This window comes from Phalacrocorax aristotelis, chromosome 11 (genome assembly GCF_949628215.1).
Source record: "Phalacrocorax aristotelis chromosome 11, bGulAri2.1, whole genome shotgun sequence".
Classification (NCBI taxonomy): domain Eukaryota; kingdom Metazoa; phylum Chordata; class Aves; order Suliformes; family Phalacrocoracidae; genus Phalacrocorax; species Phalacrocorax aristotelis.
The window spans coordinates 11,360,372-11,384,644 of NC_134286.1; the positions used below are offsets into that span (position 1 = coordinate 11,360,372).

The following is a 24,273-nucleotide window of genomic DNA, read 5'->3' on the forward strand; positions in this document are numbered from 1 at the left end:
TGTCCTGCCTCCTTCGATAAGGATGGAAGCGGAGAGTGCGTGTCACGACTGAGACCTGAGATGTACCTGTCTGGGGCTTTATTTCCTCTCCTCAGTTCCTGTAGCCTCTCTCTGCCTTCCACCAAACCAAATGGGTGCTGGGATGCTTCCCACTGGACCAAGTTGGGGTGGTGGTGCCTGCACTCTGCTCAGGCAGCAGCAAAACCCAAGGGGCAGAGCAAGTTCATCAGCTGGTTGGAGGCAGGTTTTGCAGACCCAGAAATCTGACCTATTTCTTCCCCTGGGAGAACTCTAGCCCCAAGCATAGCTTTGCTGCAGAGGGACTGATGGCTGTAGCCCTCCCTGTCCCCTCCCACCCAACCCTGAGCCAAGCACTGGTGGCATCCTGAGGACTTGGGGTTGAGCATCTTTTGACCCTGATGGTGTTTCCACAGTGTTTCCTTGGTCTCCTCCTGGTCCTGGTACATCCCAGCCCCACACTATGGTCCAGCCAAGTCCTGAGCCCTGCTTAGCTCAGAGCTCGAACGCATCCAAAGGCCATAAGGATAAAGCAGGTATTTCCTGGAGGTCACGAGGCAGATTCAGCCTCTGCCCTATCAGAAATGAGTAGCTGGAGTTACAACTCTGCTGTACCTCTGCATTTGAAGGCAATGGACCGTGGCAGTGTGTGGTGTGTGTGGAGCTGTAGGCACAGGGAGCTGGGATGCGAATTTGCCCTCGCTTGGGTGCTCCCCCTGTTGGGGCCATGCTGTCCATGCGTGCAGGGGCAGGAAGGAGTTAAGTCTGTAGGGTCTAGCAGAGTGAAGGCTGCATCCTTTCAGCACTTCCATAAAAAACCCTGTGTGTGGGTGAGGGAAGCCACTGGCCCCACGGCTGGCAAGAGACAGAGACGGGCAGCAAGGGGCGGCTGTGGCGTGGAGCGTTCAGAGCATTCCTGCCCCTTGTGCCTCCTGGTCGGCACCACCAGCAAAGCCTGTCACACTGCAGTGTTCACCGTCAATGTCTCGTCCGTGTCCCACAGGAGACAGCCATCCCTGTCCCCTTCCAGGCAGCAACGAGGCCACAGGAGCAAGCATGACCAGAGGTAGGGGATCAGGATGCTGCTCTGCCTGGTGTGAGGCGTGGGGACCAGGAGAGGAGTGGCTGGGAGAGCCAGAGGGTCAGGCTTTGCTAAGCCGGCATGTGAGCAGGGCAGGAGCCCACCAATACCTTGCAAGGTGTCCTACACTTCTGTCTGTCTGTCTTCTGCTCTTATTGCTCCTTATAAGGTGGTTGTCTGGAGCTAAGTGACATTCAACCATCAGAACTCCCCCACCCCACAGGGAAGGATGGTGGGAGACTTTTCCTGGGGTGCTGGCACATGTGTCTGGAGGTAAATCCTGCCACCTGCATCCCTGAAAGCACCAAAACCTTCCCCCATCCAGCACTGATGCTTCACCCTGGCCCAGGGGGGCTGAAAAAGATGTTTTCTTGCAAGAGTGGCCTGGGAGCATGCTGCCAGGCTGCAGGGCTTTGTGTTGTCTGCTCAGCCAAACTATTCCCTGGGTCCCCGCTCTGCTTATACTGCCTGAGCCCCACTCTGTCCCTGGCTGTCGCCAGCAGACAGGGGGACCACTGGGCCAGCCCCACCGATGCCCCAAGATCCCCTTAGCACAAGTCTGCCAGCATTTTAGGGTCCACTGTGGATGCCCTCGGCCAGTGGTATGTCTGGGGCTCCAGCATCTCTCCTACTATGTTCCAGAGGTCTCCCTCTGCGTCCTGGCAGGTGTGGGATTGGTCATGCTGCTGAGCACAGTGGCAGGTCCTCAGTCCTTGCAGTACCCACTGAAGCACCCGTGATCCAGCTGGTCACCACAGTGGATGCGCTGATGGTCCTCAGTGTCGTGTTGGCTGATAATCACTGCCAGCCTGTGCTAATTGTCTGGCATAATTTATTCCGTCTTATTTCAATACAGTGCTTGAGCTGGGAGCTGCCATGGTTCCCATCAGACTTGGGGCTTTTTCCTAGACAAAAAATCTCGCAGGATTTTTATGATGCCAGGCAGCCTTTCTGCCTTTGCCTGCCTATTGTTTGAGCTGCAAAAGAATTAAGTCATCATCAAAAAATTTAGGACTTATGTTGGGCCATGCAGGGCCTGTGGCATAGGGGTGCGTGGGGTTGCAGGCACTCTTGATGTGCTGCACGGGTGCAGAGAGGCTTGATCCCCCTCACCCGGCACAGCCATGCTGTCCTCAATGCCCAGGCTCGTGGCATCCAATGCCACTTTGCAGTCCAATGTTTCTGTGTGATTTCATGGCAGATGCTCTGTCTCATGTTGCTCATGTAACTTCCCGCACCCCTCCTGGTTTATCAGCCTCCTTGGTGCCGGGGGCTGAGTCACACCGGGTTACACTCAGGGTGACTCCAGCCCTGCCAGTGTGCCGGAAAGCCTGGGCATGGCCGACCCTGTTGCCAGCTTCACTGTCCTCACCCTGATGTCTCTCTGTCCCGTGTCTGTCCTTCCAGGGAGCCCCGGAAAATCATCCTGCACAAAGGCTCCACCGGCCTGGGCTTCAACATCGTCGGGGGGGAAGATGGCGAGGGGATCTTTGTGTCCTTCATCCTGGCCGGAGGCCCAGCCGACCTCAGTGGGGAGCTGCGGAGGGGAGACCGGATCCTCTCGGTGAGTCGGCGGGGCCACCCGTTGCCACTCCATGGCCGCCCCAGCCCCGCGAGGCGTGCGCGGGACACCTGTCCCTGCCACCCAGGGCGCGGTTCGGCAGGGTTCATCCCCAGTGGTCCCTCGGGTGCGGGGGGTCGGAGCAGCAGCCTGCCCGGGATCTGCCCTGCGGCGGAGCAGCGGCTGGCCAGCTCCTCGCCCGCCCGCCAGCGGAGGGCACCCCGGTGCCCCGGCCGGCCGGGGGCAGGTACCGGCGATGCCGGCACTAGAGCTGCCGGTAGTGAGAGCGGTACTGGCGGCTGGGAGACGAGGCGCTGAGAGTGTGGGTACCGCGGGCGCCGGTACCGGGGGGTGGGCAGCGGTGCCGAGGGCCGGGGCGGGCGGCAGACCCGGTCGGTGCGAGCCCCGGTCGGTCCGGTCCAGCGGAGCCTCTCTGTCCCGGCAGGTGAACGGCGTGAACCTCCGCAACGCCACCCACGAGCAGGCAGCGGCGGCGCTGAAGCGGGCGGGGCAGACGGTGACCATCATCGCCCAGTACCGGCCCGAAGGTACAGCCGCCGGGGGCCGGGACCCGGGGGCGGGGCGCCGGCTGGCGCGCGGATGGGGCGGGCCGGGAGGTCGGGGCGGGGGGCGGCATGCGAGGCGCCGATTGGTGCGGGGCGGGGCAGGGGGGGAGGTGCGGGCGCCGGTTGGCCGGCGCGGCGCGGGGGGGCGGGGCGGCGGCGTCCCGCCGGCGGTGCCTGCGCGGCTTTGTGTGCGGGCCGGGCGGCTCCGGGGCTGCTGCCGGCGGCGCCGCCGCCCCCCTCCGGCCTGCAGGTGAGCGGCGCTCCGCCGGCCTCGCCTGCGCCTCCCCGGCCCCGCGGCTGGCTCTGCGGCACGGGCCGCGCCGCCCCCTCCGGGCCTGGGCCGCCGAGGGGCCTCGCCGGGAGGGGGGTCGTGTGGGGGGCGGGAGGGTGTCTGTTTGTCGGCGGGCGTCGCCGCGAGACCCCGCTCCGTGGGCCTTGGTGGGGCCCGGGGCCGAGGGGGGGCTGCGGCGGGGCTCGCGGCTGCGGCGGCCGCCCCTCGTCCAGGGGGGCGGCTCCCTTCCCCCGCCCCCTCCCCCCCAGCGCAGTGGGCTCCGGGAGTCCCCCTGCGACCAGCGGGCCGGCGGAGCTGGAACCGGGGCCTCGGTGCTGGGTGGGGGCTCTGAGCATCCCGCCTGCTGCACTAACCCAGCTACTGCCTTTTATTAGTGGTGGCTTTTAATTCCGTCGGCAAAGGCGTCGGGGTCCGGTGGTCCTGCGTGGGGCGGCTGGGCCCTGCGTGGGGCGGCCAGGGGCTGGTCGCGGCGCGAGGGGAGCGGCCGCTGCCTGCCCAAACGCTCCCCGGGCTGGGCGGGCGAGCGCTGGGAGGGCGTCCCGCCGGCGGGCAGGGGCTGGGGGCTGCGCCTGGGGCTGCTGCCGCGCTGTTACCCTGTCCCGAGCAGCACCGTGCCAGTGCCAGCATGCAGCAATTCACGTACCCTAATCAGGGTGTCTCTCCTGGGCCCCTCTGGTTTCCTCTCCAGCAACTCTGGTCCTCGCCACCAAGGCCAACGTGTTGCCCCTTGCCTGCCCTTTGCCTGGTGCCTCCTCGGTGGCATCGCTGGCCAGTGCCCTGTGGGTCCCTGTCCCTGCTCTTCCTGCTGTTCCTCCTCCATCCCATGGCAGAGGGCGTAGAGCCGTTAGTGCCACTCACGGGTGTGCTGTGGGTGTGGGGTTTGTTTGTTTTGGCTTTTTTTTTCTTTCTTTCTTTCCAGGAAGCACTTAATGTTCTCATATTCCTGGCTCCCTTTGCCACTTGAGATTTGGCAAAGACGCCAACCAAGAGTGATTCCTAAATGTCAAACAGGACAAAATGTTTTGAAACCCCTTTAGACCAAGGCTGAAATGTCAGTGCTTTGTAGCCGGTGGCTTTCTGGGTCTGCAATGGCTCCTGGCACGTGTGGGCAGCAGCACCCGGCACACGGGCCACAGCCATCCTGGGAGGCAGTGTTGCTGCTGTGAAACACAGGCTGTTGTGTCCTGGGAGTTGACCTCAGTGCTCCAGAGGCCTGAAAGCCTGGGAGCCAAAGAGAAAGGTCTCCCTGGTGTGAGCCCCAGCTGTGGGTAAGGCTGGGTCCCCTCAGGAAAACATGTGCTCCTAAATGTTTGCCTTTTCTATGTGCATCATGGCTCTGGAAAGAGCGGGAGAGGCGGACTGTAGGATGCCCAGAGGAGAACTTGCTGGTGGAAGGGGGCTTTGAGCAGTTCCTCTCTGCTAGGATGGCACCTGTGTCTCATACATGACCGCAGGTAGGGCTTGCCAATGGGTTGCTGGATGAGTGCACATGTGCTCTGCATCCAACCTCACTGAGGTTCTGAGGGAGCAGAATGGCTGCTTGCACAGGTCTCTGGGGGTGGCGTGCCCTCGCTGGGGGGTCCTGCCAGGCACTAGGAGTGGAAAGAAGCAAACAAAACCAGGGAAGGATAGAAAGAGGAGCTTCTGTCTTGCCTTTCTTCTGAGCACCTGTGCCTGGCACAGTGCCTCTGACCACTGCTGCATGCCGTAAAGGAGGAGGAGGAGGCGGAGGCTGCTCCCTGTGATGGTGCCTCTGAGCTGTTTGTGATGTCCCTTCCCTTTGAGCACTTCTCTCCCTGACCTTTGCCTGCTGCTGTCACTAGCACTTGGGTTTGGCATTTCCCCCTCCTCACTCCCCATGCAATGAAGCCTTGGTATTCCTCACCTGAAAATGCAAAAAAAAAAAAAAAAATTGCATGACAGCATTTCTCTGAGCTGGCCACTCAAATGGAATTGCCAGAGCCACATGGTGACTTTTTTAAAAGTCTCCAAGCTTCCCCCATGGCTGTACTTCCCTCTGCTTGCCTTGGCCTGCCGCACGTGTGCAGGGAGGTGTCTGCACTTCAACCCTGCAGCTGGAAGATGTCAGGGCAATAAAATGCCAGGATGGAGCTGGGGGTAGTTTTTGCAGGTGGCTGGGCTGGAGCCTGTGGCCAAGCATCCCTGGGCTCTGCTGATAGCCCTGACCTGCCCCTGGGCAGGCAGGTTTCTATGCCAGAGATAGCAGAGCACCTGCATGAGGCTTTATGCATGCTTGGGGATTGCTTTCCAATGCAGCTCCCCTCTCTACCAGCACCTTCTCTCCTTGCACTGTCTCCTGGTGCCCAGAAATCACCTGCAGACCCACTGTCTTGTTGGCTCCGCTGAGTCTATTTGCAGCTGCACCCCAGGGGTGTGTACCAGTGCTGGGGATTCTCGGTGCAGGCAGGCGATTCCTGCCTGATCTTAATGGTCTGCAACCTGCACGCTTTTGGGCATGCAGGGCCACATCCTGCTCCCGGTGCTGAGCTCACCCAAAGTGCAGGATCAGGCCCAGCTCCTGGGGCACCTGCACCCTGGGGAGGGAAGAATGGTGGGAGGGTGGAGCGATGTTTTTGAGTTGCTGAGTGGGAAAAGCAAAAGTCCTGCGCCTCCTGGAGTGTGGCACTTGCAGCAAGAGGTGCTGGGTCACCTGTTGCATATTTTTCAGTGTTAATAAGTGTGTCCTGAACACAGCTGGCACCTGGGTCTCGTGGGAATGCCAGGGAGGTGGGGATCAGCCGTGGCTTACCTCCCTGCCACGCCACAGTCAGGCTTCTGGAGCGAGTTTCATTTTCTTCCAGGATAAGGAGGCAAAGTGGCCATGAGCCAGGGAGCAAAGGCAGGAGCGCTGTTTGCTGGAGGTTATCTGCCAGTGATTGTCTCGGAGGGTGCTCCAGTGTGCAGATAAAGGGCAGCCGGTGGCAGCTGGGAGCGGCCCATGCTCACTCCTGGGTTAACGTTGCCTCCCCTGTGCTGGGAAGAGGTGGTGGGTTTGCTTTTGGAGCTGGCTGCCTCTGTGTCCTCCCGCAGTCAGAGCAAATATAGGTTTGTGGCTCCTTGGGAGACCCTTCCTAGGATGGGATTTCATTTGTTCTCCAGGGCATAAAGCCAGAGCAGCCCACATCCTTATTCAGTTTGCTGCATCCAGCCTGGCTGGTGCTTCTTGTCATGCCAGTGGGCTTTTCCCAATCCCTCCAAGCAGCATGGCCTCTCCAGCAAAATTTGGAAAGTCCTTTTCCATGGAGTGCTCTCGCCGAGGTGGGGGTGTTTGAGAGCTCTGCCCTTGGGTTGCACAAAGGGACTCAGTTGCTGGCAGGGCAGCAGCACCCAAAGTTTGGCCTCCTGACATCCCCGCCCTGATGCTGGTGGTGGCTAAACCTGCTTTTACCCTTTGCTGCCTGCCCCTTCCTGGGCAGTGATACTCTGGGCTGGGCTTCTCATGGAGAAGTGTGTCACGGGAGGGATGTGAGCCCGCATGGCAGGGAGCAGTGGCCCTCTCAGTGCACAGTGTGCAGAGAGTCTGTGCCCCTGGCAGGGTTTAGGCTGGGTTGTAGTGCCCAGTCAAGCAGCTTTCTGGGGGAAATAGCCCTTCTGTACCAAGGAGGGTTTACAGAGCAGCTGTACCTGCTTCTGACTGATGCTTTGCTGGGATATATGAGCTCAGGGCATCCTGGGGCAGAATGAGCTGTGCTGTAGATGCTGTCGTCCACCCTGGTGTGGGGCAAGAGGTACAGAGCAGGATGAAGCTCTGCCAGGAGCGCTGTAAAACCGTGGTGCAGGTCGGGAAGTGCAAAGGTGCTGCTTTGCTGTCAGAATTCAGTTTTGTTATAAAACAAGCTTTGCCTACCCATGCCTGGCTGCTTCTGCATTTCCCTCTGCTAGCAGGAAGGCAGGTGGGGGCAGTGGGCACCCCTTTGTGTGGGACAGTTGGGTTCGGCGGGGCTCTGGTGACCTCCAGGTTAAGTGGGCTGACCTTGCTTGGTGTGTGGCACCTCTTGATGCCCTGTGGCAGTGGAAGGGGCTTCATGTGGAGTTTCTGTGTGCTGCTTGGTGGGTTTTGTGTGTATCACCTTTTTTTCAGTCTTTAAGTAAAATGTATCTTTGGCAACTGGGTGCAGGAGGAGGATGCCCAGGCACCTCTGGCTGCAGAGTGAAGGGCTGGAGGGTCAGGAAATGCTAAGCTGCAGCTGCATAACCCCGTAATCCCAGCCCCACATGTGTCTGCACTGAGAATCACCTCTCCCCTTGCACGGTGAGGGGCTGGCTCTCAAGTGCAGCCTGCACTGTATTTCTTAGAAGTCTGTTGTTCCTGCTACCCCTGTGCAACGCAGCTCTGCAGGCCAGGCAGCAGCCTGCGCGATCCCCCGCGCTGCTGGGGCTCGGCTCTGCTCTGCAGCACGAGCTTGCCTCCGCTGCTGAGCTGCTGTGCTCTGACTGACAAAGAAAAAATAACCCAAGCCACATCTAAACAGCTGGGTTGTGGAGGAGGCTTACTAGGCAAGTCTTACAGCAGAGATGAGGCTGGTTCCCTCTCTCTGGGACATGGGGATGGAACTGCAGGGTATGCCCAGGGGACAAAATCAAGGGTACCAGGTGAGAGCTGCTGGGGTTGGCTGTGGTGGTACCGGCAGCTTCCTTGGTGCCGCAGTTGCTCACCGCCTGGCAAACCTTCCCCAGTCAGCCCTGGTTAAGCAGGACTGGTGCCTCCACCCTCTGCTTGCCAGCCTGACCTTTACACCCAGCTGAAGGTCAGGCTGGCGTGGCAGCAGGTGCCGGGGTGGCGGCTGCTCCTGTCCAACTGCCTGGCAGGGAGGTGGCAGCCGTGGCTTCTGGAGGGTCCCCTGGCTCCTCCTGCGGGTCTCTGCCACCAGGATGTATGAGGGAAAGGTGAATTCTTCCTCCCCACTCCCCTTTCATGGGCAGGACCTGTGCTTTGCCTCCCTTCTCCCCATGCCTGGTGGGGAGAGGGGCTCTGCTGCTGGCAGAGCGGTGGGTACCCCTGATGGCTGCAGCTGTGTTTTGTTGCTCCAGCCAGTGGGTGATGGTCTCCTGGAGGGGCTCTCTTTCCCTGCATAGGAATTGCTCTGTAGGTCAGCAGCTTGCTGATCCCTGCCTTGCTGAGCTGCAGCTCAGTAGCACTGGAGGTCTCAGCAGCCCTTGCCCAAGCTGCCTGTGCAGGGGCTTGGGGTGGGTTTGGGAGCAGCTGGTGCCTTGCCTGCTCCAGATGCCCTGCCTAGGTTTCCTGCAGGGTGCTGCAGCTTCTTCGGCTTCATCCTCCCTCGTGTTCAGGGACAGGGGGGTTCATGGGCAAGATGCCCCACAGACAGGCTGTCGTTGCCTCTCTCAGTGCTTACCAGTTGTACCCCACTTGGTGTGGAGGGGTGGCTCGGGGGCAGCTTCTGCCTGCACTGACCACCTCTCTCCCCACAGAGTACAGCCGCTTCGAGTCCAAGATCCACGACCTGAGAGAGCAGATGATGAACAGCAGCATGAGCTCTGGCTCCGGCTCCCTCCGGACAAGCGAAAAGAGATCCCTCTATGTTCGGTAAGGCTCAGCCCCGCCTTGCCTGCCCCCTTGCTCCAGGCAGGTGGGGGTGGGTAGGATGGGTATATCCCCGCAGTGCAGGATGCAGAGTGGGATGGTTCAGCCTGGGCCATGCAGCACCTCTGTGGACAGGTGTTTCAGAGGCCAGGGAGGCAAGTGTGATAGATGCATCATGAAGTCCAGAGGATGCAGCAGAGAGAGCAGTGCTTTTGCGCTGGTTTGCCAGGGCTGGCTGCTTTGCACTCGAGTGCCTCTTCCAAGGCCTGCTCCACTTTGGAAAGCTCTGGTCTCCCTACAGAGCCCTAGGTGGCTGCTGGCCTGGCCAACACACTGGGAAACAGGGAAGGGCTAAGCATCCAGCACCACTTCTGCCCCAGGCAGCTTGGGTTACCATTCAGTGTGCTCTCCTTGAACCACTCCCTGCTAACAGGCTCCCCATTTCCTCCCGCCACTTCTGCAGCAGGATCTGGCTGGAGGGGAGATGAGCTTTTAGGAGGATTATTGCTCTGAGCCCTCGATGCACTTTTTCGTCCAGAGCCAGGCATGGGGCAGGCAGGGGTTAAGCAGCCATGCAGCTCTAACTGCTGCAAGTCCTGCGCCGCCAGGGCAGCCCCTGCTCACTGCCTGCCTCCTGCCACAGCCCCAGTGAAGTGACAGCTAATGAGTAATTTTAACTTGGTAATTAAAATGACCCTGTAAATCCTCATCCTGCACAACCTGTTGCGGGTGCAGGCTAGCAGGAGCAGGGGATGCTTCTCCTTCCCTGTGGGAAGGATGACAAGGGCCAAGCCTCCATCAGCCTCCATCTCCCACTGTGTGGCTGCTCCATGTAGAGGGGCTTCAGGCTGTTGCTGGACCTGGTGCAAGCGCAGCCTGGCAGGAGGGGAGAGCTGTAGCTCTGGGTTCCTGCAATTCATGCCTTCCCATGAGGCTTTACAGGCATCTTGCTTGATTTAGCATCTCAGAGCTCTGTGCTGGGGGTGTGCAACAAGCTGGGTGCCTTGTTGAATAAACATCATTGTGATAGTCCTGCCCTTGCTCCCCTGCTGTCCCATGGACACCCTCGTGGGTCGAGCAGGGTTTAGGCTGGGTCCAGCTTGAGTTGAGCCTGTGAGTCTCCTGTTCCCTGCCTGGATAGGTGCTGCACATACTGGGGCATGCCTGCAAGCCAGAGAGCTCCTGCTGACTCTGGGCTGCCTATAACATCTCGCATCCCTTGATTTATCCCTCCACATGGCTTTGGTGGCCTCTGCAGTGCTGTGTCCCCTCACATACACCCTGATGGCTTCAGATGGGAGCTGGGCAGAACTTTGCTGAGGGGGTGGTCCCAGGGGAAAGCTTTCCCCCAGCACGGCCCTTTCTGATCCTCCCTGGCTCTGATGGCTGTGCACCCCACAAATGTGCTTGAGAGAGCTGCTGGGTGCCTGGGCTGCCCCAACTCTTCTGGGCGGGGTAGTTTCGAGCACAGTTTACCCGAAACCAGCTGAGCTGCTGTGCTGCAGACAGGACATCAATTACAGGACTTGCTACCCAACTGCTTGAGTCAGCCCTGTGAGGCTTTGTTGCACCCCGTGTGCTGTCAGCAGGGCTGGAGCTGGGCACCCAAATGCCTGCTGGAGCTGATTTGGTGGTGCCAATGCTTGCCACGTGTGTCAGAGCTGCAGCTGCGCAGCAGGGGCAAGGCAGATTCATGCATTGCCTGCCACTTGCCTGTGCTGCCGCAGGGCAAAGTCCGCGGGCACCGGGGCTGTGCTGGGCGGGGATGGGGGTCAGGTGGGCGTTGTGCCTGGGTACCGGAGGAGGCTGTGCCAAGTCCCAGGCACTGCTCCCTTGCCCTCAGGCCAAACCATCTGCTTTCCTGGCTGCTTGTGTGACAAGCCGGATGGGGGGCAGAGCAGAGTGACCATGCTGCCATCTGGCCGGTGCACGCTGTGTGCCCTGGGGAGTGCCCAGCCACAGTGGGTCCTGGGTGCTGATGCAGCCAGAGGCTGGTCTCCAGGAGCATCACGCTGTGGGGAAGCAAATGCCTTGTGCCTGTGATTTGCAGGTGTCTGGCCCTTGCACAAATCTTGCTGTGCCTGCCCTGGGATGCCAGTGGCTGCTGCAGGAGGAGGCAGGGAGCTGCAGGGCCAGCGCTGCTCTGCAGGGCAGGGTGTGGGCAGGGTGCCCTGTAGCGCTCCTCCATTCTGGAACTGGCCTTACTAGTTCCCTGGGGCCTTGGCTAGTGCTTTGCTCCCGAGGGCACTGGCCTTGCAGGGGCCTGCTGGCCATATACAGCCTTATCTTTTGGCCTGGAGCTGCCTGTGAGGGCTGCTTGCCTCCAGCCAAAGCACCCTGTGGCACTTTGCTGCCCTCTCCAGTGTGTGGGGGGCTGAGCTTGGGTGCAGAGGGACCAAGCACAAGAGCTGCCCCAACCCTGAGCAAGCTGGGAAAGGGGAAGCAACCTGCGTGCTGGATGTACCTGGACATGTAGGGGGCTGCAGTGGGTCTTGTCTCAAAGAGCCCTGCCCAGCCACAGGGCAGCCTCTCTTCTCTTCCCTGTTTGAGACCTTGACCCAGTCCCAAATGACCTGAAAGGTTTCATTGCCCAACACAGTGCTGGAGCTGGGATCCTGCTGAAGAAGTGCCCTCCCAGCTCTGCTGCTCCATGGGGACCTGCTGCATTGTCCCTCGGTCTTCCCATTTGCACTGTGTGATTTCAGACCCCCTTAGGAGTCCTCACAGTGGAAGGGGGTAATGAGCAGGGCAAAGGGTGTCTCTCCTAGTTGAGGAAGGCTTGTTAGTGCCAGGATTAAACTAGCAGCCAGCCAGTGTTTGTGGTGCCTGGGCTCTTGTCAGTCTGGGGAGCAAGCAGGCTGATGTCCCAAGAGTGAACACAGGTTGTGCTGCTGGCGGTGGTACTCTTAGTGACTGTTCCCTTGGTTTGGTTTGTTGCAAAGTGGATTTACCAAAGCAGATGTGGTTTGAGATCTGACATTAGTAGTGTGAGTTGCATGTGAAGCCACTGAGAGCAGCTTGTGGGTACGGGCTGCAGTGCTGCGTGATAAAGTGTACACACAAGGGTTCTAGTGTTCCTCTAGTTTAAAAAACAAAAATCTTTTCTGTAGCTGCTTCGTTTAATATTGAAGATAATTTTAAACTAAATAAACTGTTCTCGGGGGAAGTATTTAGGAGTCTTAAAGGGATTGGTTGTGGAAGCAGATATATACCCTCAGATGTGTTCTTAATTCACAGGCTCTGGACCAATGTATGCCTGTACATAAATAAAGTGCATTCTCAAAGTGCCCTTGGTCTCTGCCTGTGCAACCACCCACCAGCAGTGGGGTCTGATGTTCCCCATCCTGCTCCTTGGCCCTGCAACTGCTGGGAAGGGATGGTGGGGAGCAGCCCTGCACCCCGCCTCCCTGCTGCCCTCCTGCACGCTGCTGCTTTCTTGAGGTTGCGTGAGCGTAGCCTGGTTGCTAACCATAGCTGCCTCAGTGCATCTGTGGTTCACATGCCTCTAAGCACACTAAGGTCAAGAACGAGTTGTTTTGGTTCAGCACTGTTATTCCTGTGTTGCATGGTTTGGGGCTTGTGCTGAGCCTCCTAGTGGGACGGGTGGACTGGTGGCTGCATGGCACCGCTGTCCTCGGCAGGAGGCTTCCCTGAAGTTTGGGTTTAAATCCTTTAAGGTATGAAGGTCACAGTGCCCCAGGCGGTCGGCAGTGCTGCTGCCCTCACTGCCTGACTGTGTTCGGAAAAGGCATTGCTCTCTCTGCTCCTCCGCAGAGCCCTGTTTGACTATGACCGGACCCGGGACAGTTGCTTGCCCAGCCAGGGGCTCAGCTTCTCCTACGGGGACATCCTGCATGTCATCAACGCCTCCGACGATGAGTGGTGGCAAGCCAGGCTTGTCACACCCCACGGCGAGAGTGAGCAGATCGGGGTTATCCCCAGCAAGAAGAGGTGAGTGTCAGCAGGAGCTGTCACGCATGGTGCCTCATGAAGCTCCCCAGCCTCTGCGAGCCCTGGAGCCCTTGGGGGGTCTGCTCAGGGTAGGATCTCCTTGTGATCCCAGCCCACCTGCCCCTCTGTGGAGATGCAATGTGAAGGGCACCCTGGTTGCAAGCTGGGGCTGTGTACAGGACTCTGGGGAGATGTTCTCCAAATCTTGGTGAGATTCCAGGTGAGGAAGGGAGGGCTCAGTCTGCTCTGTGGTCACCGTGAGGATGGGGAGCTGGCATTAGCCAGTCTGGGGCTCCAAGTGAAATCAGAGTCACAGTAGTGACTGTGGGCTGCTCGTTGTGTCCTTTGACAACCTGCTCAGGTCTGTGAGCCAGGTCCCATGAGATGGGAAGTTGCAGGGAGCAGAGGAGCTGGCTGCCACTGCCTTCAGGTCTGCAGAACCAGCCCATCTCTGTCCTCCATCCCTCCCTCTAGGGAAGGCTCGCTTGTCCCCTCTCCTACTGCAGGTGGCTCCACCTCTGTCCCTCCTCTGGGAAGGAGCTGCCCTTCACCAGTGGGGCCACCACCCCATTGCACCCAAGGGTGCACAGAGCCACCTAGGGAACCAAGCAGGTACCACGGAGGGCACATGCATGGGACTAGTGGCTCTTTCTCCCCTTTAAATTCCAATCAGGGTGGAAAAGAAGGAGAGAGCACGGTTGAAAACGGTGAAGTTCCACGCCAGGACTGGCATGATTGAGTCCAACAGGGTAAGTGCTGAGCTGGGGCTCAGTGGGGCGCCTGGAGCCGGTAGCTAGCATGGGCAGGATGAGTCCCAGCAGCCAGAGCTCCCGGTGGGGCAGTTGGAGCAATCCCAAAGCAAAGAGCAGCATGACTGGACCTGCTCCAGGCCTGCATCTGCTCGGCACGAATCCTCTGTGACTGTGCAGGGGTGAGCAGGAGCCTGGGATGTGTGAAAGTGCTGGCGAAGGACCCCTGGTTGGAGTGGTTGGGAGCAGAGCCTGTCCCATCATGCTCTATGGCTGGGAGCTGACTGCAGGCAGCTCATGCAGGTGAAGGTAGCTGTCCTCACGTGGAGCGCTTAGCAAGCGGACAGGGAAGGGAGAATGGCCTGACTACCACTGCAGAGCTGCTGATTGCTCTATCAGCTTCCCAGCATCCTTACCACATGTTTTTCTCCCTGCTTAATTTTTTCCTGCATTACAGTTTTCATGTAATCTCCATGATTTCATTTGACAGTAACTGCCCTGACACAGCTCCTCATTGTCTCTTCATTTTAATTTTTCCCACATGTGTTAAACACCATTGTTTTTTCTGTCCTCCCTTCCATCTCCATGTTCTTCAGTCGATCAAAACGAAACGTAAAAAGAGTTTCCGCCTCTCTCGAAAGTTTCCATTTTACAAGAGCAAAGAGAACCTGGCCCAGGAGAGCGGCGGACAGGAACGTAAGTAGCAGCTGGCCAGAGAGGGCAAGTGTGTGACTCTCAGTCCCCTGCCTTGGGAGGAGAGATTCAGCACATTTCCATAGCCAGAGGTCCTGTTGTCTGCCCATGTTCGGGTCTGTGCTCCCCAGTTGTGCCAGTAGCTAGGGAGAAACTGGAGCTTGAAACAAAAGCAATGGCTGTGGGCTGGCATTCTCTTTCTCTCTGTCTCATGTTCAACGTCTTCATCCTTTCATCCAACTTTACACCTGCCTGACCCCCTGCTCTGCCTCCCCCTGCTTTCCACCCCTCTGCTGTGGGCTCTGCTCCCTCCCTCTGCCTGCCAAGAGCCACTCCCCTCCAAGCGAGGGGCTGGCCACCTCCTGCAGAGCTTCTCCCATCCCTGTCAGGGCTGACGGGGTCCTGGCTGTGCTCCCCATCTTCCTTAGAAGTGACTCGCAGCTACTTACTCCCGTCTCAGACCCCTTCCCACAGGTTAAACCCTGTGGGCGTGGGGGAGCCATGCCCTGACTGGTGGAGGAGCTGATATGACTGAGGCATATCTTTGGTAGCTGGCTGCAGACAGGGGGTCCCCAGCTCACCTGGCAGCACCCTGGGGCTCCCAGTGAAGGCAGGGCATTCAGCTTGTTGCCCCAAATCCTGATGTAAGAAGCACTGGAGCTGCTTGCTGAACCCAGCCTCTCCTCCTTCCAGATGCTAAACTGCATCCACTCCTTCAGCCAGTGCCCAGCCCGGGTCCTTCCTCGGGGGAGGAGGTGGGCAAGGCAGAGCCGTGAATGTGGCCCCTCCCCTCTGGTGGCTCTCCTGGTGTGATGCAGAGGCAGGCGGTTGATGCTGGGATGCTCTGGGAGCTGCCTGCATCCCTCTGCTGCCCATGCCAGGCTGGCACCAGCTTCCACTGAGCTTAGCGGCCAGCATGAGCCTCTGGCCTGAGGCGAAGGTTGTCTGTCTGGATATCTCTCTCAGCGACTGGGCTCCAGTCAGGTCTGTGCTGGAGCTGGGGGCTCTCTGGGGCATTGCTCTCAGCCAGCCCTGCAGTGCAGTGATGTACGGCACAGGGATGGGGCAGGCAACACCCTTTGCCAGCCCATGTCACAGACGTGCAGCCAGCCCCCTCCCCCTGCTCTGCCACTCTCCATCCCAGCTGGCAGTGGGGTCCTTCCCCCATGTTTCCGTAGCCCATGCAAGCACGGGTGTGGGCAACTAATGCATGCAGGTGGGGAAAGCCATGCCCCCCTGCCGTGTGTTGGAGGACTGGCTGTGCTGCGTCTGCCCCCAGAGCAGCCAGGCTGTTCCAGGGGAGCTCGGAGCAGCTTGAAGCTGCAACTGCTCGGCGCCAGCAGGTGCTGCTGTGGCTGCTCTGCTCTCCCCAGACCCACGGTGGCCCTTGGGGCTCTTTGGCAGAGAAGATGAGCTTGGTGGGGGGGTCCAGCCACACAAGGCAAGACGCTGGCAGCAGGCTGATGGCGTCAGCTCTGAAAACATTTAACCTCACTTGCAGTTGCAGCTCTGGGCCGTTCTGCACTCCTGTCACTAATGCTGGTCTGGCTCTGTCTCCCTCATCCCTCTGACTGCCCTCTCCTGTGCTCTCTTCTCTCCCCCTCTCCTCCTTCTCTCTGTCTGTGAAATCAGGACTTCCCTGGGTTAAGTGATGATTATTATGGAGCAAAGAACCTGAGTAAGTCAAATTTCGATGTGCATCATTCACCTTCCATTGCTGGCATGCCTGCTGGTGCCTGGGGAACAGCCGGGCTCCGGCTGGGGCAGCTGTGCTTCTCTGGGTGTGGGGAAGGAGGAGCCCGGTGGGTGCCGCTCCTGCCACATCTGCTGGTGGAGGCTGCTGGTCTTGAGGAGGTGCTGCTGCTGCATGTGGGAGGGGTGGGGTGGTTTGGTTGGGGATGTTGACTGTGTCCTAAGCATGACCAGCTGAGGGCTGCCTGCTGCACCAGGGATGAGCTGCACCTCCTCATCCTTTTCTTCCTGCTGGGCTGGCTACTGGTTTAGCACTTGGATGCTCAGAGCCACTGCCAGTGTGGGCAGGAGGTGGCCGTGACCATGACAGGTCCCCTCTGAGTGAGTGGGTGACAGCATTTTAAAGTGTTGCCACTTTCCTCTGGAGCAGCATGTACTCAGAGTCACAAAACAACGGTGGAATCCCTCGGCCTTCCCGGCTGGGCATCAGTCCCCTACTGAGCTCTGCAACCCCTGACTGGTGCAGAGCCCGACTGGGGGCATGCAGTGGCCAGCAGGCCTCTGTGGGGCAATTGCAGCACTGGGATCAGCCTGAGCAAGCAAAGTCCCAAACTCTGTCCCATCCTGTTGCTGTCCTGTCTCTGTGAGTCCTAGCCCCATCCCCATGCTGGCGTGGAGCCATGCCCTCCCCTGCCCTCCATGTGCATGCTGCCCCCACTGCCCCCACTAGCACCCTCCTCCCCATGCACTCCACCTTCCCTCTCTCACCTTGGGAAGCCCAGCCCCTGCACATGCCTGCCCGCGTCTGCCAAGCAGCCCCTTCCTGGCATCCCTGCCTTCTCCCAGGATAGCCAGACGTCCCCCTGCATGTCCTCAGATTCCCAGCAAAGGGCGAGAGGTGCTGCCCTGCCCATGTGGTGCAGGTTGGTCCCAGCGTGTGCTGGGGCGCATTTTTTTCAGGAGGCTGGTGCTGCCCTGCCCTGGGTCAGTAGCATTGGGTGGCAGCGGGGGTGCCCGTCTCTTCCGCCCGTGCCGCTTCTGAAGGTGATATCTCTGGTTGCTTTGCAGAGGGTGTGACATCAAACACCAGTGACAGCGAGAGCAGTTCCAGTAAGTGTGCGTCCCCCCGCTCTCCTGCCCCTGTGCACGTGTGCGTGTGTCTGTACGTGTGTGCCCTTCCATCTTCTCCCGGTGGTGGTCCTGTTCAGAGGCTGGTCCTTCCTGCCAGTGACACCGAGGTGCTGCAGTCACCTCCCTCCTCAGGCTCAGGGGAAGCAGCGGCTGGGGGGCAGGAGCAAGCCTGCAGGCTTCCCTGCTACCTCCTGGCTGCAGGGCACTGCTCCGAGGCTGGGTGGTGAGTTCCCAGTCCATAATGCTCTGCCATCCTCAAGTGCCTGCTGCAGGAAGTAATGGCCAGAAGCTAGATCTATAACATAGGTGGTTCCTGGAGCCCAAGCCTGTACAGGAGCATGGGGGTCCAGCTGCAGTGAATGCTACCTTTATCCCCAGCGGGTCCTCTAAATATCTGTAGCCCATCCACCCCCCACCCCACAGGGCAGATGGTGTGTCACAGCAGGCCCTGCAGCAGCAGGGAGGGAAAGAGGAGGCTTGACCTAGAGCTGGAACATGCATAATTAACATGGATCAAGGGCTGGTAACTGCATGTCTGTCATGCTCTGTGTCAGCTGGTGGCATGACAGGGGCAGCATGGAGGTGTCCCTGGGTCTGTGGGAAGGTGGCAGGGGCAGGAACCAGTTCCTCGTGGGTACAGAGGTGCTGGAAAGCTGCTGTGAGTGCTCACCTGTCTCTCCCTGGCTCTGTTGCAGAAGGACAAGAGGACACCATCCTGTCATATGAGCCAGTGACGCGGCAAGAAAGTAAGTCCTGCTGCTGAGCTGCCCTGTGCCTGTTCCAGCGTGGACACCTGTGTCCCCGGCCCAGCCAGGGCAGCCAGTGCGACCTCCTCCCCTCTTCTGCCGTACCAGCACAATACCGGGTGAACACAAGTGGAATTTCTAGTCTGTTGCATGCAGCAGGGGAGGCAGGCATGCATGCCACCTTGCGGGGTCTTCCCTGGCCTTGATTGCCCCTTTTTAATCAACAGAAAAGACTTGTGACCTGGTCCCTTGGCAAGACCAAGGGAGAGAACCAGAGCTAAAATTGAGCTGGGCTTTAGACCCCAGCTGAGGATGGGATTATCCCTTCCTGTCTCAGGCCAGGTCCCTGCTGCAGAGCAGCCTCCCCAGTGCTCAATCCCTGCAGACCCTTTTGCAGGCTGAATGGTCCCAGCCTTGGCGGTCTCTCCTTGCCAGAAGCTGGGTCAGACTCTTAGGCTCCTGTTAGTCTCTGTGCATCCTTGCCCAGCTGTCCTGGTTGTCTGGCTCCTGCCCCGAGTGAGAGAGCAGCTTTGCTCATCTGTGACCCTGGAGACCCACAGCACCTTTCCCCAGGGTCGTGCAGGAGAAGGCAGGTTGGTGCCAAAAGTGGCAGTAGGGTCAGCTGTCCACAGCACAGATGGGGCCTCAGGTTGTGGCTCTTGTTCGCAGTTCACTATGCGAGGCCGGTGATAATCCTGGGGCCGACAAAGGACCGGATTAACGATGACCTCATCTCCGAATTCCCACACAAGTTTGGTTCCTGTGTGCCACGTAAGTCCCAGCTGGTGCTCGCTGCCCTTGCAGGAGGGAGGGGAACGGGGTAGCTCTGCTATTTGCAGGGTCTAGCCTATGGTGTGAGGAGGGGGTTGGGAGCATGGGTGGGTTTTCTCCCTCCCAGGAGGTTTGGTGTGCATCACTCCGGGTTCGCTCATGATGTCCGCTTTCCTCAAGACACTACTAGGCCTCGGCGCGAGAACGAGGTGGATGGACAAGACTACCACTTCGTCATATCCCGTGAACAGATGGAGAAAGACATCCAGGACAACAAGTTCATAGAGGCTGGGCAGTTCAATGACAATCTCTACGGGACCAGCATTCAGTCAGTGCGGGCAGTGGCAGAGAGGGTGAGTGTCGGTTGCTGTTCCCAGGACCAGGACATATCCAGCCCAAACCTGGATGCATTGGCAGTTCCCCTCCTCTCCCCGTGTTGCTAATGAAGGGCTGTAACCACATTAATCAAGTGTGGCACGAGCCTCTCCTCCCCCAGGAGTCCTGCCAAGCCACGTAGCTGCTCTTCTCAGACGCGTCGCTCCACCTTGGTGTCGTATCTCTGTCATCCAAACTCCACCTGAAAGCCCAGCACTGGCAGCACTAGCCTCGTGCGCAGGAGCTCCCAGGGCAAAGGTGCCCAGCTGCCCTCCTTGAAGCAGCAGCATTTCCTCGGCAAGAGTACTGGAGTGTACTGATGGCTTGTAAATAGTTTCATGTGTTCAGAGAAGGATTCAGTCCCATTGCAGTACTTCTGTCCTGCCCTAAGCAGGCAGGAATGTAAGGCCACTGGGAGTTGCCTTGTGTCTCAGGACTGGTGTTTCATCTCTGTGGCTCCTCTCTTTTGTAAGCACACCTGTATGAGCAAGCTGTTTTCTGCACGGAGTAGACTGTGTGGGTAGGTCTGACCCCGATCGTCTCCTTTCCAGGGGAAGCACTGCATCCTGGATGTGTCTGGCAATGCTATCAAGAGGTTGCAACAAGCACAACTTTATCCCATTGCCATTTTCATCAAACCAAAATCCATTGAAGCTCTCATGTAAGTGCAACACCATGTTCTGCGCCTCTCCAGGGCGAGCAGCTCTGGCATGCTGGGTCTTTTTATGTCTGCTGCCTCTGCTTTTTAGAAAGCGGAGGTTGCTACTGGTGCCAAACTTGCCCCTTGTTAAGAGGAGCAGGGCCCACTGCTGTCCCTTTGGTGTCCCTCCACATCTACTGCCATGGTGCATCTGTGCTCCATGGATTGCTCTGGCTTAAAGCATTCATTCACCCCAAAAAGGATTATCCATGGGAAATCTAAAAATGCTTCCAAATGAGCCTGATGTTACCTGTTCAGCTGCCAACAGCCTGTAGTGGTGGATCACAGCTGGATAGTGGCTGAGCCATGACAGCCCTGGGGAGCAGAGATATGTTTCCTGTGTACCTAAGGGGGACTTTCTGCTTGTCCTGCTGCTCCTGGTCCTGTGGAGTGCAGGCTGGAAAGGAAGTAAGAGCTGAGCTTGCAACTCTTCCAGGCAGCAGCAGAGACTATTATCTGTGAGGAGATTCAGTAGCTAGAGATGGACTCTGAGGTCAGAAGAGATTCTGCTGGCACCAAGGTGACTGGGACAACCCCTTCTCAAGCCAGGAGGGGTGAATTGGTTTTTTGGGTGTTTTATGAAGCTGAGGGTACCTGGGCAAGGAGGGTGGTGACAGGCTCTGGAAGAGCAGGGAAAATCCTGCAGCGGTCTTCCAAATTTGGGGGATTGCCTGGATTTTAGTCCACTTCTATGTGATGGTGAAAGTGGGGGGTCATGGCGATGGGAAGAACTGTTGGAAGTTGAAGTGCCAAGGCAGCGAAGAGTGTGCGGGGAAGGGTCTTGCCTTTGAGAGTTGGGTCCTGCACAGCTTCCATTCCTGGTGTGCAGAGGCTTCCCAGGCACCCTGGCTCTGTGGGCTATTTTTGCTTCTGTTCATTGCTAACAAAAAGAGCTAAGTTTTTCTATTTTTTTTGTGCATGGCAGGGAGATGAACCGGAGACAGACGTACGAACAGGCCAACAAGGTCTTTGACAAAGCCATGAAACTCGAGCAAGAGTTTGGAGAGTATTTTACAGGTGAGTGTCCTGTATCTGATTTATGTTATTTTTCCAGCTGGCAGCTGTGACCCCTCTACCAGCACTGTCTCACTGCAGGGTCATGGGAAAATGTCCAGCTTCATCAAAGAAAAAAAGAAATGGCACTTTGCCAGCAGGGCTCTGCAAAGGGACTGCTCCAAGATCAGTGGATAAGACTGAACCAGGTCTAGAGGAGGACACAAGTTGTCAGGCAGGATTTTCTGAGTTCGTGAAAACTTACCACTAACTTTAATAATAATAAAAAAAGGAAAAAAAAAAGCCCCAAGCAGGGGCAGCACAGCCTATATTCAGGGTGCTGCAAGGCTACAGAAAATAAAACTCCCTGCACAGGGGAAAGGGGGTTGTGTTCAAAAAAAATAGAGTCATTTTAAAGAGGAGAGATAAAAAATTAGTGACCGAAATGGTAGACACTGTCCTGAGTTTTTACAAAATATCTCCTAAAAAAAGACTGGAAGTTTGGCTGGCTTCCTAAGTAGTCTTTGCTGAAGAGCCAGTCGGGGGCTGCCTGGCACTTTGTGCCTGCAGAGATGAGCTGCTCATGACACAGGCATCCTTGTGCATTAAGGAACTAATGTTTGTAACATGATTAATTCAGGAAAATCACGGGCAGGCAAAGAGGCAGAGAAACTGGTCTTCCATCTTTCCTCCAGTGCAGTAACTGTTTCCTTTAAAGTTGAGGAGTGATAATCCTGCCAAACCCTGTATTACCCACCTAACAGCTACCAGGAAAAACCCCAAGCAGAACACTTTCCAAAAATGGATCTCAGCTGAGCAAATGTGTGGATACAAACAGGGTAAAAGCTTTCCCCAGACCTCCTGTCCCGGGCAGCAGTTCCAGAGCTGACAGCCGCTCTTCCAGGAAGAGCGCAAAGGAAGCATGCGCTGTAGTTTTGCCAGACCCTTGGCATGCCATCGTGTGCTTGGACAGCAGTTTGAAGTTGGCCTGGTGAAGGAATGCTCTTGGCTGAAACCCATTGTTGAAAGAAGTGGGTAATGGGCAAAGAGATGGTCACTGAAGCACATTCTGTGCCAGGAGCTTATAATGAGGGAACAGAGACACTGGAGGATGGTCCTGGCTGAGCTACAGAGGCAGGCTAAATTACCAGAAAGCTTTGGCCCTCCACGTGCATCCTCCTCCTCTGATGTAGGAAGCACAGTGGAGTGCTTTGTGTTGTGTCTGTACCAAGCAGCGAGACTGTCGCTGGTCTTTGGGTGGGAGTTACTGCTGGGAGCAACAGCCATAGGCTGGCCTTTTCCAGCCTGACAGTGCTGCTATTCCCACCCTGCAGCAGAGGAAGCAACAAATACAAGGAGCCCTTGGCAGCCAACCAGAGGAGATGGGCAAATCCGGCACCTCGGGGTACGTGCTTGGCGCGCACCGGCTAATCTGCGCCAGGCCCACCCATCCACCATGATGGAGTAGCTGCAGAGCTGCCCGCAGTCTCAGTGCAGTGGCGTGACACAGTTTGCAAAGCTGATTAGCAGGCCGTTGTGGAGAACCCGGCCAGCACTTCACACGCACGAGGAGCTCTGCTGGCATAGGATCAGCTCTTGCTGATCCCCTTGGACACACTGGGTTAACCCTCTGTGTTGTCAGGTGCCTGCTACAGCTCCTTTGACACGGGTTGTCTCGTTCATTAATTGTTGGCCATGCCACACCAGCCTCTTTGGTGCAAAGTGAAAGCCTTTCCTGTAGCTCGTGGCGGGGAAGGCACAGTGCTGCCTGATGCTCAAGGTCTCACTTGTTCTCTCCTCTTCCAGCCATCGTACAAGGAGACTCTCTTGAAGAGATTTACAGCAAAATCAAACAGATCATTGAGGACCAGTCTGGGCACTACATCTGGGTCCCGTCCCCAGAGAAACTCTGAAGATGTCCCCACCTGCTGTGAGCAGAAGATCTCTGAAGTCCCACCCCACCCAAGCCCTCTGCCCCAAAGAGGGGGGATATGAAAACTATTCCTGCCCCCTTTTTTAGATTGTCGCAAAATTGAGTTTTCTAGTACTGTTTCTTCTGTTGGGATGAATTCATCTCATTCATCACGTGACTGTTCCCACTGTTCCTGCATGGACCTTCCCACTGCTCCATTAGAGACAGATGAGAACCCACTCAAGGTTGTTTTTTATTATTATTATTATTATTATTATTATTATTAACTAAACCAAGAATCAAGATGGGAGGCGGCAGCTAAGGACTAATGTAAGAAACAAGTGAAACAACGGACTCTGAGCACATGAGCTAGTATCAGAGCTCCAGGGGCATTTTTCCAAGTGTGACTGTCTAGCAGCTCTGAACAGTGCAACAGAAAGGCAGCAGAAAGCATTTTATTTATCTGTATATGTAATTTATATATAATATATAGAGAGATATTATATATATTATATATATATTATATGTATGTGGACTAGGAAACCTGAGGGACCTCTCTTAAAAGGTATTGTATTATTGCAAAGATCTTTCAGTTTCTCTGTCCCAACCGCTGGGCATAGGGAGTCCACTTGGGCAGGAAGAGCTCAAAACAGTAACAGGTGCTTCGGAAGGGTCTCCCATCGGGGCCAGCCTCCTGCCAGCCGCCCCGGGTCTATGAGGCAGAGCAGAGACTGGTATGCTGCCTGTGCAGAAGGGACCAAAGGTCCAGAGAACACAGCAAGGAGCAGCAGCTGATCTGAGCGAGGCTGGGAGACAGAGACTGAGCAGGAGGCTGCAGAGCAAGAGAATGGATGATACTACATATTAAATTGCACATTGTTTTACACACCACCTTATGTGTTTGCATGAGAGGTTTCCTTTTGGTTCTATTTTTTTAAGCTGATTTTAAACCAAAACCATATTGTGTTGCTGTGTTGGCTTTTTTTTTTTTCATTATTCCATTTTTCTCTTGTTAATAATGAACTGAATGGGTATAAAATCTGGTTTTTTAACTTATTTTTTAAGCTGGCTCTATTGTAAATAGAATCTAGATCTGTGGTGTTTAGTTAGGAAATACTCTACCAGGCACATGGAACAAATGTACTCGCTGTCCTGTGTTGCTGTGGAAAACCTGGGCCATTGGGCTGGCCCTGTACCTGTGGGTGCAGGTGAAATGACCCATTCTAGTTTGCGGCAGCACACTGGCATTCCCTTCTGCATTAGCCACTGGCAGGGAAAGTACCCAGCTGTGCCTTGGGTGGACGCTCACACTTTTTCAACTCGGTAACAGAATTTAAAAACTTCCTCCCTCTTTCCTGCTCCATGCCAAATTCCCAGCTCTTCTGCATGCAGGTGGTGGTGGCGGTGGCGGCCTTCCCAGAGGAAGGACCACCCTTCCAGCACAGCAGGGACCTTGCCTGCTGCTCTGGGAGCTGGGGC

The 24,273-nt window shown here is 57.1% G+C and overlaps 1 protein-coding gene across 3 annotated transcripts in view; it reads left to right on the plus strand.

Annotated features, from left to right (window-relative positions):
- Nucleotides 1-23,850, plus strand: part of DLG3 (discs large MAGUK scaffold protein 3) — a 79,020-nt gene extending 55,170 nt beyond the window's left edge. Inside the window, exons 12-24 of one of the 3 annotated variants that reach the window (XM_075106881.1) lie at nucleotides 2,507-2,663; nucleotides 3,106-3,208; nucleotides 8,970-9,084; nucleotides 12,856-13,032; nucleotides 13,706-13,781; nucleotides 16,107-16,152; nucleotides 17,235-17,276; nucleotides 17,993-18,043; nucleotides 18,713-18,814; nucleotides 18,995-19,167; nucleotides 19,741-19,850; nucleotides 20,815-20,906; nucleotides 22,689-23,850. In XM_075106881.1, coding sequence (XP_074962982.1) covers nucleotides 2,507-2,663; nucleotides 3,106-3,208; nucleotides 8,970-9,084; nucleotides 12,856-13,032; nucleotides 13,706-13,781; nucleotides 16,107-16,152; nucleotides 17,235-17,276; nucleotides 17,993-18,043; nucleotides 18,713-18,814; nucleotides 18,995-19,167; nucleotides 19,741-19,850; nucleotides 20,815-20,906; nucleotides 22,689-22,795 — 1,351 coding nt within the window. In that variant the 3' untranslated portion in view covers nucleotides 22,796-23,850. Of the gene's footprint in view, nucleotides 1-2,506; nucleotides 2,664-3,105; nucleotides 3,209-3,371; nucleotides 3,477-8,969; nucleotides 9,085-12,855; nucleotides 13,033-13,705; nucleotides 13,782-14,377; nucleotides 14,478-16,106; nucleotides 16,153-17,234; nucleotides 17,277-17,992; nucleotides 18,044-18,712; nucleotides 18,815-18,994; nucleotides 19,168-19,740; nucleotides 19,851-20,814; nucleotides 20,907-22,688 lie in introns of those variants that run through there. The other 2 variants (XM_075106880.1, XM_075106882.1) reach the window with 2 other exon arrangements.
- Nucleotides 23,851-24,273: the final 423 nt, after the last annotated feature.